General features: G+C 47.3%; 1 protein-coding gene across 3 annotated transcripts in view; it reads left to right on the top strand.

Moving 5' to 3' along the window:
* Positions 1-12378, top strand: part of LNPK (lunapark, ER junction formation factor) — an 86779-nt gene that overhangs the window by 39880 nt on the left and 34521 nt on the right. For 2 of the 3 annotated variants that reach the window (XM_048869257.2, XM_048869256.2), the window contains exon 9: positions 1296-1520. The exons of the other annotated variant lie outside the window; for it this stretch is intronic. In XM_048869257.2, the coding sequence (XP_048725214.1) occupies positions 1296-1520 (225 nt within the window). The remainder of the gene's footprint in view (positions 1-1295; positions 1521-12378) is intronic. 3 annotated transcript variants of the gene reach the window in all.

Genomic DNA, 12378 nt, shown 5'->3' with positions numbered 1-12378 from the left:
TTTTGTTGGGGCATTTGATGCACTGAATGAAGTACATCACATGTTGTGAAAAGCATGTGGAGATCTCATCAATGTATGTCAGGTATATCGTTGGTTTCATGGCACATTTTTCCAGTAATTCTTCTTTCAGGTGGCCCAGGAAGAAGTTGGCTTACTGGGGAGCCATCCTACTGCCCATGATTTGGATAATGTGAAATTGTTGTGGGGGAGGATGTGTTTAGGGTGGATTTCCAAGTGTTGTGCGTTATTTTGTAGATATTTGAGACAAGCACTGATGCCTGAAAATAGTTGTGCCAGTGGTAATTAGGAACCAGTGAGGGGAGAATTGTGTGAGAGAGAAATGCTATTTCACTATTAAAGCTGTTCCTGACTTGTATCACTTTTTGGTTAACAAATTTCTGGATGGCTAAGTCAGCAGCTATTCAGTTCTGCCATAAATTGTTGCAACTGCCCAAAGCCCAATGCCGTACTCAAACAAAATTCCTTTTGTTGTAAATGGGAGTTCTGTCTGAGTGAGGAGGACTGAAGAGATCCCCTTAAATTGTTTGCCATATTGATGACCTGCCCATAATTCAGTTTGAGCATGCTTTTCGCTTATTTAAAAAGGCAGGATGGGAGCACCATAGTACATCATTCCCCCTCAGTGCATTGTTGCTGCAATAACAAATCAAGCACACTAAAAAAAAAATAGGGTGGTAGTATAGGGTGGATGAACTGGGCAAACTGAAATCTATAGATTAAGACAAGAAGGGACCATTAGATTTTCTAATTTGGAAAATTAAGGGTGTTTACTACTAATACTGCTGGGGAATTCAGACTGAATACTTTACCAGTTGCAGTCAAAATGACTTAGTCTTCCATAGAATTTAAAACAATATTTGGAAACATTTAAACTATAGGGTAAATTAGTGGTCAGTCAGTGTGTTCAGGTTTTCTGTTTGAGTATAGCAGGTTCATTCTAGCAATTAATGTCTCTCATTTTGTATACTAAGATATGTATACTAAGAAATTACCTCTCTATTAGTGCACTTTTGGAGATGCTTTGTTCTGAGTATATACCAGTTGTTAACCAAATACTAGTATTAAAATATGGGATTGTGTATTTGATCAAACTGCTTGTATTGAAGTGCACGCTTAATCAGAGTATGATTGGTCTTTGTAGTGTAGTCTTGTATACATTTATTTGACTTCCTGCTTATTACTTTTCTTACTGATTAAAATAGTAATACTTTGTGTTTTTGTTACTTGCAATATGGTATCGAACATTAAATTCAGTATGTACATGTTCCTGTCAGAAATTCGTCAGCGGACCCCAGCTCAAAGAAATGTGTCTGCAACCACCCCAGTAAGCCCTAAACAGGGATCTCCAAAAGCTCCAGGTCCACTAGCAGCATCTCCTGGTCTGCAAAAGGACGCTTCAGCTCCTGGTGGACCCCCAGAAAGAACCGTTGCATCAGCCTTCCAGTCAAATGTGTTACCAAGACGTCCTGGATCCCCTGCTACTTCAATGCCTGGAATGGGTAAACAGAGCACTTAATGTTATTTACAGTTTATATTGTTTTCTCTGGTTACCAATAAAACAGGCCATTTTCAGACAGTATGGAAATGGCATTTCATTTGGAAATAGCAGAGCAGTTATCTGATTAAGCAGGAGTTCCATATTCAATTAGCCATAACTCTTTACAGCTGGCACCTTGTGATACTGAAACCTATTGCCTGAGCTCATTTAACTGTTATGGCTTCTTTGTTTAAATGGCAATAAAACTTCGCAGTATTCTGTAGTCAACAGAATAACATACCTTTTTATGTTCGTGGTTTAGGAAAGCTCTAGATTTTGTATAAATCAGGTAAAAAGGAAAACGCTTTCAGTATACATTCGTTTCTCACTAAACTCGGCACATATTTTATTATGCATCTTGACATTTATTTAAATTTTTATTCTAGCAGGGATGTTGATGCAGCATGAGTTATAGTATAAAATACTGTGTACCCTAAAAAATCTTTTCTGCTAGATAGATGGATTTTTCTAAAAATGGCATGTTAATTTTATACTGTAGCCCAATAAAAGGGTTTAGCAGCCGTTGTGATGTTTAAAAAATAGTGAGTTACACAAGATACTTCAAACTGTTCACTTCTGAATGGGCCTCCTGTTTTGCAGATGCTTTTTTTCAGCTTAGTTCTGGGTCAAAACTCAGAGTGGAATTTCTCCATGAAAAATACTTGCTAACATTCTTTGCAATTTAATCCATATTCTGTGGAGAAGTTTTTGTTCACTTTATACTGTTGCCAAGAAGGTTTTTTTTAGTTGTGACTTATGTCCCCAGTTTGGAGGTTTTATAGTGATTATTTTAGGGTTTTTGGCTTACATTAGGTAATAAAATACATCGGTACATTGATTCATTCTCTCTCTCTCTCCTCCCCCCGGAGAAAATTGGGCACTTGAATTTTTAAATGGATTTTTACCATACCTTAAAACAACTTAGTGAGATAAGATTTTAAATGGAGCAGGATTTAAACTTCTCACCATATTAAGTTAATTTACACTGGCCTATGATGGTAGCAAATTCTATAGAATGATTAGAGAAGGTACTTTAATTGTAATGCCCTGTTCTTGAACAATTAACTACTTGAAAATGATCTTTATGCTGAGACTAAAACTGAGGTGTTGGGGAAAGTTTTTTTAGTAAATCCTGATTAGCTTCTTAAGTTACCAAAGTGAAGTTTTCCCACTAATAAATGTATTGCAGTCAGACAGCTCTACTTAATGGCAGCGTTTAACAAGTTCAAACTTGGCATGTACCTAAAGCATATGCTCCTTGTTGGGTTGCTGAAATAATTGGTTAAATGTTTGCTCATATTTAATTATTTAACTGTGTAATTTTCCTTAGCAATATTAAGATGTAGGCACATTGAACTAACTTGTGTCTATTTGAATTTGAGCTTCTAAGTATAGAACAGTGAAATAGGTGTTTAATGGGTGTATTGCAATGCATAGTTGCTAACTCTTTTAAGTAAAAATAAACTCAATGCAAGTTTTGTGGCTAATATTTTACTTTCACAAACTAAATTGTTTCCTTTAGTAACTGACATGTTTCCCTTGCATATATGTAGTTTCTGTCATATATGTATGTGTGTATATGTATATAATATGATGATTCACTTATTTCTCATATACAGAAATTGCAAACCCTGTGTGAGATGTCATGGTTACTGTGGAAGTCAGTCTTTGGATTTCCTGACTCTTGTGCATGTACACTCTCAGTCACAACATTTTAGTCTAAACTAAATCCAATATCAGAGTAAATATCTTTCCACCTAAGTCTATGCATCACTTGCAACAAATATGAATGGGCTTAATTATCTCTAAAGTAAGAATATTCATTCATTTTTATTACTGTATTTTGTAGAAGAGAATCAATTTAACGTGTACCACAACAGAGCTCCCATATGTTTGAAAATTAATAACCAGCAGGTAGTTGAGAGTTTGCCAAGCTTTGCAAAAATGACCAGTCTTCATACAATGATTACTTTTGATGTTTATATTAATTACAGTTGTCCATAACAGCATGAAGACTAAGGTGCATGGTTTGAGAGTTATTAGTATGCAAGTGATTTGAAGATGCTCTTGTGGAGCATGTTCTCATGTTTAATACCTCTAGGTTTCTTTATGTACTTCTCTGCATTGACTATTCATATGTAGCAATTAAATGAGCTTGCAGTATAAAATGTTATGGAGAGTCTTATAATACTTTAAATGGAGAACTGAATTTTTAAGTATTATTACTAGAATATTTTAGGTGTTCAGTTTCTTTTCTTCCAGACTATAGTATGCCGTCAGAGTGTTCTAAAACTTTATATTCACACCTGTATTCAGCTGTATCCACTCCTTTTTAATGGGAGTGTTTTGTCTCAGTGACCTTAAAACAGTGATTGGCAAACTTTTTGTTTTGGTGACCCCTTTCACACAGCAAGCTTCTGAGTGTGACCCTCCCCCTACCCCCCTCATAAATTAAAAACACATTTTTTTATATTGAACGCTATCTTAAAGTGATATTTGTACATTTTAATATCACTTTTCACAACAGACTTACTAGCATAGACTTCACAGCAGACTTGCTAGCTGGGAGGCTGTGAAAAGTGATATTAACATACAAATATCACTTTCTATAGCAGACTTAGCACCCCACTGCCACCCTTTCTTCTGTGCTGCTGCTAGCGGCGCTGCTGCCTTTAGAGCTGGGTAGTGGCATTGGGCCCCATCGACCCTGCCCTTCAGTTCCTTTTTATTGCCCGTGATGGTTGCTGGAACCTCTTGTTGCTTAGGCAATCTCCTCCCTTAGTGGTTTTACTCAAAATTTAGTGTAAATAGTTTAGTAGTTTGTTAGTTTAGATTATTTGGACCAGAGGTACGTGTACCCCTGGAGTTACGTAGAGGTCCTCCAGGGGGTGCATCAACTCATCTAGCTATTTGCCTAGTTTTACAACAGGCAACATAAAAAGCACTAGTGAAGTCGGTACAGACTAAAATTTCATACAGTCAATGACTTGTTTATACTGCTCTGTATACTATACACTGAGATGTAAGTAAAATATTTATATTCCAATTGATTTATTTTAAAATTATATGGTAAAAATAATAAAGTAAGCAATTTTTCAGTAATAGTGTGCTGTGACACTTTTTTGTATTTTTGTTTGATTTTATAAGCAAGCAATTTTAAGTGAGGTGAAACTTGGGGTACACAAAACGTAAGACTCCTGAAAAGGGGTACAGTAGACTGGAAAGGCTGAGAACCACTGGTTTGGACAACCCCGCTTTTATACAGCGAAGCTATCCTCACTCCCAGTGCTGAGGCATGACCCGGTTGCTGGGGTTTAAACCTTGAGCTGCATGCAACAAGTCTATGCCTTCGAGCGACTCGCACTCGAGCTGTCTCAGGTGCTTAGGGGAAGTTCATAGGAAAGACCCTTGCCGAATTTGTAAGGACTTTAAGCCCTGGACCCAGAAGGACCACGCTCACTTGAAAATTCTACTCGTGGAGGCAGCCTTAACACCGGCCTTGGAGCTGCGCTCAGACTCGGCACCAAGCACCTCAGCCTCAATGCAGCACAATCCCTTCATCTAGAAGAGCTCCCCAGTACCTATCATCTTCATCGGTGCCCAAGAAGAAACGCTTTCAAGTACCTGGAGAAGAGCCGGTCTCTGGTACTTAAGGACAAGGGGGCCAGGGACAGAGTGAGACTGTGTAAGGCCGCTCTTCATCCCTGGCACCGCACCGTCAGGTGCCTATAGCCGTAGTGTAGCAGTGTCCTACGAGGCCTAATCAAGACCAGTGTACTCATTAATTTGCAGTCCTGTCGACCCCCAAAGCGTTTCCATCTGCAAGGGATCGTATGACCATGCCGGAGGGTCAGAACTGCACCAGTGGTGCTCCCAAGTGGCAGGGAGTCAGTGCTGCCACCTAGACCAGCACCATGCCAGCTGTCCAAAGGGAAGCCAGCATTCACAGCACCAAGGTCCCCTAGATGACCTTCTCCAGCACCAGGCTGCATGACTCCACCCTGGTCTCCGCAGCACACCTCCTCCTCGTCAGAAGAGAAAGTGTGTTCCTCTTTTTTCATCCTGTCGCTGAAGTGTCTGAACATGCTGCTCCCATTTTTTCATGGCACTGAGTTCATTGGGACCTCCGGGTGCCTAGCCATGGTACCTATGGGACCCAACCACCATGTAGAGGCCCTTTTGGAACCTGTGAGGGTTAACCACTGCCTCCAGGGACCCCTTCCAGAGATCCTATTTGGTTGTCTCAAAGGCCAGGGCACTCTGGTACAGTGCACACACACCCCAGGACTGGACTCTGGTACTGAACATGGTACCAAACCCCAGGAGGAAAACCAGGATTGTGCTGGCACCATTTGAGGCTTCCCATCTGATTTTTAGCTTCCTCCTTCTCTCCAGATGAGGTCATGATGGAACCCAGAGACTCTCTGCTGCTGGGTGACCATAAGGCTTATCAAGACCTTTTGGGTCCAGGTGGAGATGGTTAAGGAGGTGACACATGGCCTCCTGGACATCCTGTCACCAGTGGGGCCGTCCATAGTGGCCCACCACTACATGATGCCATCATGGACCCTATTAAAGCCCTTTTGCAAACCCCTGCCTCCCTTCCACCAACGCTCAGGAGCATAAATACTTTATTTCAACTAAGGGCACGGGCAGCGGGTATAATAGGGAAGGCTAAGCCTTCCCTAGCCTAGCTAAGCTGCTGCTGACCTGCCACCGGATGCCTGAGATGTGTTGGCTCTGCCCCTTCCCCATGGCCTCCACTCCATCTCCTACTGCTGCTGTTTGACATCCTCCACTCCACCCCTCCCTCTCAGGAGGTCCCCACTGGCTTTCCATGTCCCTCCTCCCCCTCTGAGGTGGGGGAGTGAGGAAGGATGCGGCAAGCCTGCGGCAGGTCTTGCGGGAGAATGAGGAGGAGGGGAGCCAGCAGCTGGCGTGGGCCGGTTGGGCACTGGGGCCAATGCGGTGCTCGTTGAGGGGGGAGGGTGTTTTGGGTCTGCTGTGCCGGTGCTTGGGGGGCTGGGCCAGCATGGCTGTGGCTGGCTGGCAGGTCAGAGTCTTCCAGTTGTGGGGGGGCCCTCAGGGCTTCTCCGGTTATGGAGTGGAGTTCGGGGCTCTGGCATGCAGGGGGTGGGGCCTCAGGCAGAAGGGGCGGGGCCGGCAGGCTAGCCTCCCCAAAGTGGGGCTTCACCCGCTGCCCATGGCTAAGAGGTAGGAGTTTCATTTTATGCATCCCATCTGCCCCCCTGAGATCATTGGTAGTTGCGGCGACCAATGAATGAGACCGCCAGGAACAATTCTATTCCTAAGGTGAAGGACCCTAAAAATCTGGACTTCTTTGGGTGCCAGACCTACTCCTCAGGGGGCCTACAACTGAGTATAGTAAATCAGCAGGGTGCTACAACTTCAACATGTGGGAGTCATTGCTCAAATTCAAGGACCTTCTTCCCCAGGATTCCAGACAGGATTTTTCCTCTCTTGTCGAGGAAGGGAAAACTGTAACCCAGGCCTCCTTACAAACAGCCCTGGACACTGCTGGCTCTGTGGCCAGATCATTGGCGATCACGGTGACGATGTGTAGGAGCTCCTGTTTGCGATATCGGGACTTCCTCAGGAAGTGCAACACACCATTCAGGACCTTCTTTTTGAGGGTTCGTCACTCTTCTCAGAGCAGACGGATGCTAAGCTGCACAGCCTTAAGGACTTCCAGGTGACCATGAAGTCCTTGGGTCTCTATATACTAGCAAGTACAAGAAAACAATACAGACCGCAGCAGCCCAGCCATTCCTTTCCTTGGGCAGCCAGTCAAGACTGACAGAAGAGAAGGAATTAGAGGGTTTAGGCACAGGCAGCCTCCTCCATCATCCTTGTCGGGTCTTTTGCAACTGGTCTCCAGGCATCCCGAGTTGTCAAAGCACTCAAGGTCAGCATTACTGCCCCTTTTACAATGGATCCAGTTACTCCCCTGTTTTCCAACTGCTTTTCCTATTTCCTGGATACTGGACTCACATTACTTTGGTCCGATGGGTCCTCAACACCATAAAACTGGGTTGCACCATTTAATTCCTGTCCACCTAGCTTTCCCCACCCCCATCCCTCTTCTGGGACCTTCTCAGGAGCTCCTGTTGGAACTTGAGGGGAAGAGAGTTCTCCCCCTGTTACTTACTAATCCCGAAAGCCAACAAGGATGTCAGACCCATTTTAGACCTGCGTGGTTTCAAATGGTATCTCAGGAACCTGAAGTTCCTCATGGTCTCCTTGGCCTCCATTATTCCCTTGCTGGATCCCAGGAATTGGTATGCTGCCCTTGATCTAAAGGATGCTGATTTCCATATTGTGATCTTCCCTGGTCACAGATGTTTCCTAAGATTGTAGTAAACCAAAATCACCACCAGTTCACAGTGCTCCCATTTGGCCTGTCCGCTGCCCTGTGGATTTTCATGAAATGTATGGCAGTAGCAGCAGCCTTCCAAGGAAAAAGGGGTCCACATGTTCCTATACCTCAATGACTGGCTGATCAAGCACTGGTCCAGAGCTGAAGTAAAGGCTGACTTATGGTTCATCCAGTTGACCTTTGATATTTTGGGCCCTTTGTTGAACTTCCAGAAGTCCATCCTAATCCTGGTCGAAAGGATAGAGTTCATAGGGGCAGGACTCAATTCAGTACAAGCAAGAGCTCAACTTTCGAACAACCGGTTCCTCGCGATTGCCTCCCTGATAAGATCTCTTCAAAGCCATCTAATTACGACAGCCGGACAATGCCTGACCCTTTCCCATCTCAGTCATTCTTATGAACCTTGCCTGTAAATAGTTTACAGTTGTTAGTAGTTTCCCTTTAGTGGAGTGAGTGAGTGAGTTAGTCCCAGATGGGACTCAGCCTAGGGGCAGGGCATGCTCTGATCCCCAGGCTTCAAACCCTGTGACCGCTGTAAAAAAATGCCCATCAGCGATCCGCATAGTAGCTGTCCGAGGTGCCTGGGCGAGACCCAGATCAGTGACAAGTGTCATATCTGTAAGGGTTTCAAACCTCAGACAAAACATCTCCGGGCAGTCCTTATGGAATCAGCACTGGAACTGGAGCCATCTAGGTCAGACTCTGCTCCCAGCACCATGGCATCGGTGCGGAGCACTCTGCTGGTGCCGTCTTCAGACTGTCACTGATCCTGCCTCCCTCCCCAGCACTGGCTAGAAGGCAAAGAAAGACCATGAGGGGACGATCTACTATATCCCACAAAGGGAAGAAGGGAGCCGGAGGGGAGCAAAGACCCAAGAAGGGCAGGTTCTGACCCCCAAGTGGGAGTCGGGTTCCAGCTCAGGTCGAGCGGGTTAGCCCACCCCAAGACACACCTGCCACCTCGGACAGTGACGTGGGCCCTCGGCACCTGGACGTGTCATCGACGCCTGAGGCCCTGCAGGCTGTGAGGATATACTAGCGCTACCAATTCCAGTCACGATGGTGCCCCGTTCCAGGGGTAAATCGGGCCTGGGACCCTTTCAGTGGTTACCATCGGCGCAGTACCGCTCCCCACCACAGGGAGTGTCCCACCAGCGCTTGCCCTGTGTGGAGCTATCAGTCCTCAGACATCAGGAGGCCAGCCCAACGGAGCCCCCACAGATCTCCAGATTCAGGGCACCGCTCGTCGGGCTTGAGACGCCGATCACCAGTGGCATGGCGCAGGCCCATGGAAGTGCTCCCATCCCTGTAGCCCCAAAACCAGGACCGACCTAGCTGTTCCCCCAGTGTGTGGATCACTCTGGAAACCCAATCCGATGGTCCCAAGCGCCTCACTACTGGCCGCTGGAGCACTGGTATGGGTCACCACAGTTGGGCTGAAGTTCCCTGTTTCAGCAGCTAACATGCTCCTGCTCTCTGACGGACCGGCACCGCTCAAGAAGCGTGAGGCGTAGATTGCCAGGCCACTGTCGCTGGTCCGCTGAATGCCATCTGTCTCCGGGAGCTCGACGCAGGGAACCATCACATTCTGACAGATCCCCCATCGCAGCATCGAGATTGGCACAGTCGTGATTGGGATGGACAGTCAGCACTGTCCTGGTCCCCCGGTCGTGATCCCTCCTCCTCAGAGTCCCTACTAGCAGTCCAGGGTCCCACACCAGGGATACCCTCCTTACCAACGGCACCACCCGTCACTTTGTGGCCTGACCCCTCCTACCTTTGGAATACTTGGGGGTTTCTGCAAGGGCTCAAGTTGGTCTTTGGTGCTTTGCATAAGCCGTCGGCCATAATCTCCCACCCAATATGGAGCTGGCTGGGGAAAAGACTCCTCAAGTTCACCTGGCCCCCATCAAGGGACCAGTAGAGCAACCATCAGAGGCAGCAGACCCTCCAGCACCTGCTTCCTCCTCTTCCTCTCCTGATGAGGCGATTTACAAGGGTCCACTCATCCAGTTCCACAGGATGATGCGAAGGCCTATCAGGAGCTACTAAAGAGGGTAGCCTCAAACTTGGTGCTCCATGCTGAGAAGCTGGAGGAACCCTCGGACTTCCTATTTGATATTGTCAGCTCAGCGGCCCCAGCCAGGGTGGCATTGCTCTTACATGAGGGGGTGGTAAAGATCCACAAATCCTTGTGGCAGACACCCTCGTCGCTTCCCTCCATCTCCAAAAGAGCAAAGCAAATGTACTATGTGTCTGCTAAAGGTTATGAATACCTTTATACACACCCTGCCCCAAGCTCCCTGGTGGTCTTGGTCATTAATGAATGGGAAAGCCAGGACCAACTAGGAGCGACCCCTTTCCTCCCCCCCCCCCCCCCCCAAGAACAAAGACTCAAAGAGGCTCGATTTATTTGGAAGGAAAACTTATTCTTCCTCAAGCCTCCAGCTATCAGTGGCCAATCACCAGGCCCTGCTTGGCCACTACAATTTCGACATGTTGTAGTCCGAGGCCAAGTTCGAGCATTCACTGCCTGAGGACCCCAAGGAAGAGTGCCACGCAATCCTTGAAGAAGCCAAAGTAGTAGCCAGAGTGGTCCTTCAGGCGGCCTCAGACACGGTGGACTCTGTGGCCAGAACAGTGGCCTCTGCCATCTCAATGAGGAGGCATCCTGGCTACACTTGGGTCTGTCAGAGGTCCAACAGTCGACACAGGATCTCCCATTCAGTAGTCAACCTCCTGTTTGTGGAACAGACACAAAACTACATGGGCTAAAGGACTCTGGGATGATGCTGTGGACCCTGGGCCTCTATACCCTGGGCCCGGCCAGAAAGCAGTTTGTCGCCGCAGCCCCAGGGCTCTGGGAGCCTGCCCAGGTTGGAGCCTGCCTGTAAAAAGGGAGAAGCTACAGATGCTGGCAGGGTCACCAGCTGGTGCCCTCTGCCCAGTTGAGCTCCATCCGCAACCAACAGGATGGCAAGCGGGCATTTTGAGGGTTCGCCCAAGGGCAACCTACCAGCCTGTATCCCGGATCCTACTTCCCCATGTTTCTCCAACCTTTCCTCTCTGCATGGGTCTCCATAACTTCGGGTCCTCAACACCATGGGTCCCCAACACCGGGACGCAGGGTTATACCCTCCAGTTTCTTTCTGTCCCTCCCTCCCACCACCATCCCCCATCCCTCTTCAGGGACCCTTCTCATGAGTACCTGCTCGTGCAGGAGGAAAAGGACCTTCTGCAAGTGGGGGCTGTGGAGGAAGTCCCTCAGGAGTACAGGGGCAAGGGATTTTACTCGTGGTACTTTCTGATCCCCAAAGCCAAAGGGGGTCTCAGACCCATCCTAAACCTGTGAGACCTCAACAAATATCTTCAAGAAGTTGAAGTTCCGCATGGTCTCCCTGGCCTCCATCATTCCCTCCCTGGATCCAGGAGACTGGTACGCCGTCCTTGATTTGAAGGACGCGTATTTTCACATATCGATATTTCAGGGACACAGATGATTCCCGCGTTTCATGGTGGGTCCTGCTCATTACCTGTTCAGCCTGGCTACAGCCCTGAGGCTGTATGCATGGCAGTGGTGGCTGCCTACCTCAGGCGTCAGGGTATCCAGGTTTACCCATATCTCGATGACTAGCTCATCAAGGGCCACTCCAGGTCTCGGGTCCAGCATGACATCTCAGCACTTCAGGTCATGTGCCATACCCTGGGCCTGCTGATAAACGAGGAAAAATCAACGGTAATCCCAGTACAAACAATAGAATTCATCAGGGCAGTCCTCGACTCCACCTGTGCCAGAGCATTTCAGCCACAGGACTGATTCGAGACAATGGTGAGTCTCATTGCCAGTGTCTCTGCATATCCCCTCACCACAGCTTAAGTCTGCCTCAGGCTTTTGAGCCACATGGCAGCATGTACTTGTGTTGCCTGCTGTGTGAGGCTTAGATTGTGACCCCTCCAACAGTGACTGACAGCAGTCTACGTCCCATCCAGAGACCATCTGGACAAGGCTGTTATGATCCCACCGAAGATACTTGCCTCCCTGCAGTAGTGGAATGACCCCCGGGTGGTCCTGGAAGGAGTCCCGTTGGAGAGTCCTTGACACTTGGTATCTCTGATATTAGATGCCTCTGACCTTGGCTGGGGAGCGCATCTCAGCATGTTGAGAACTCAAGGGATGTGGTTCCCGGAGGAGCTGACATTGCACATAAACATCAGGGAACTCAGAGCAGTCTGCCTAGCCTGCGAAGTCTTCCTGCCACATTTTTCTGGTTGAGCGGTGTGGATACTCACAGACAACACAGCCTCGATCTACATCAACAGGTGAGGGGGAGCCTGATAGTTGGCTCTCTGCCAGGAAGCACTCGGATTGTGGGATTTGTGTATCCAGCACAACATCCACCTTGAGGCGTCGCACCTCCCCAGC

Source organism: Caretta caretta, chromosome 11 (genome assembly GCF_965140235.1).
Source record: "Caretta caretta isolate rCarCar2 chromosome 11, rCarCar1.hap1, whole genome shotgun sequence".
NCBI lineage: Eukaryota > Metazoa > Chordata > Testudines > Cheloniidae > Caretta > Caretta caretta.
This window is presented reverse-complemented; position numbering and strand designations above follow the sequence as displayed.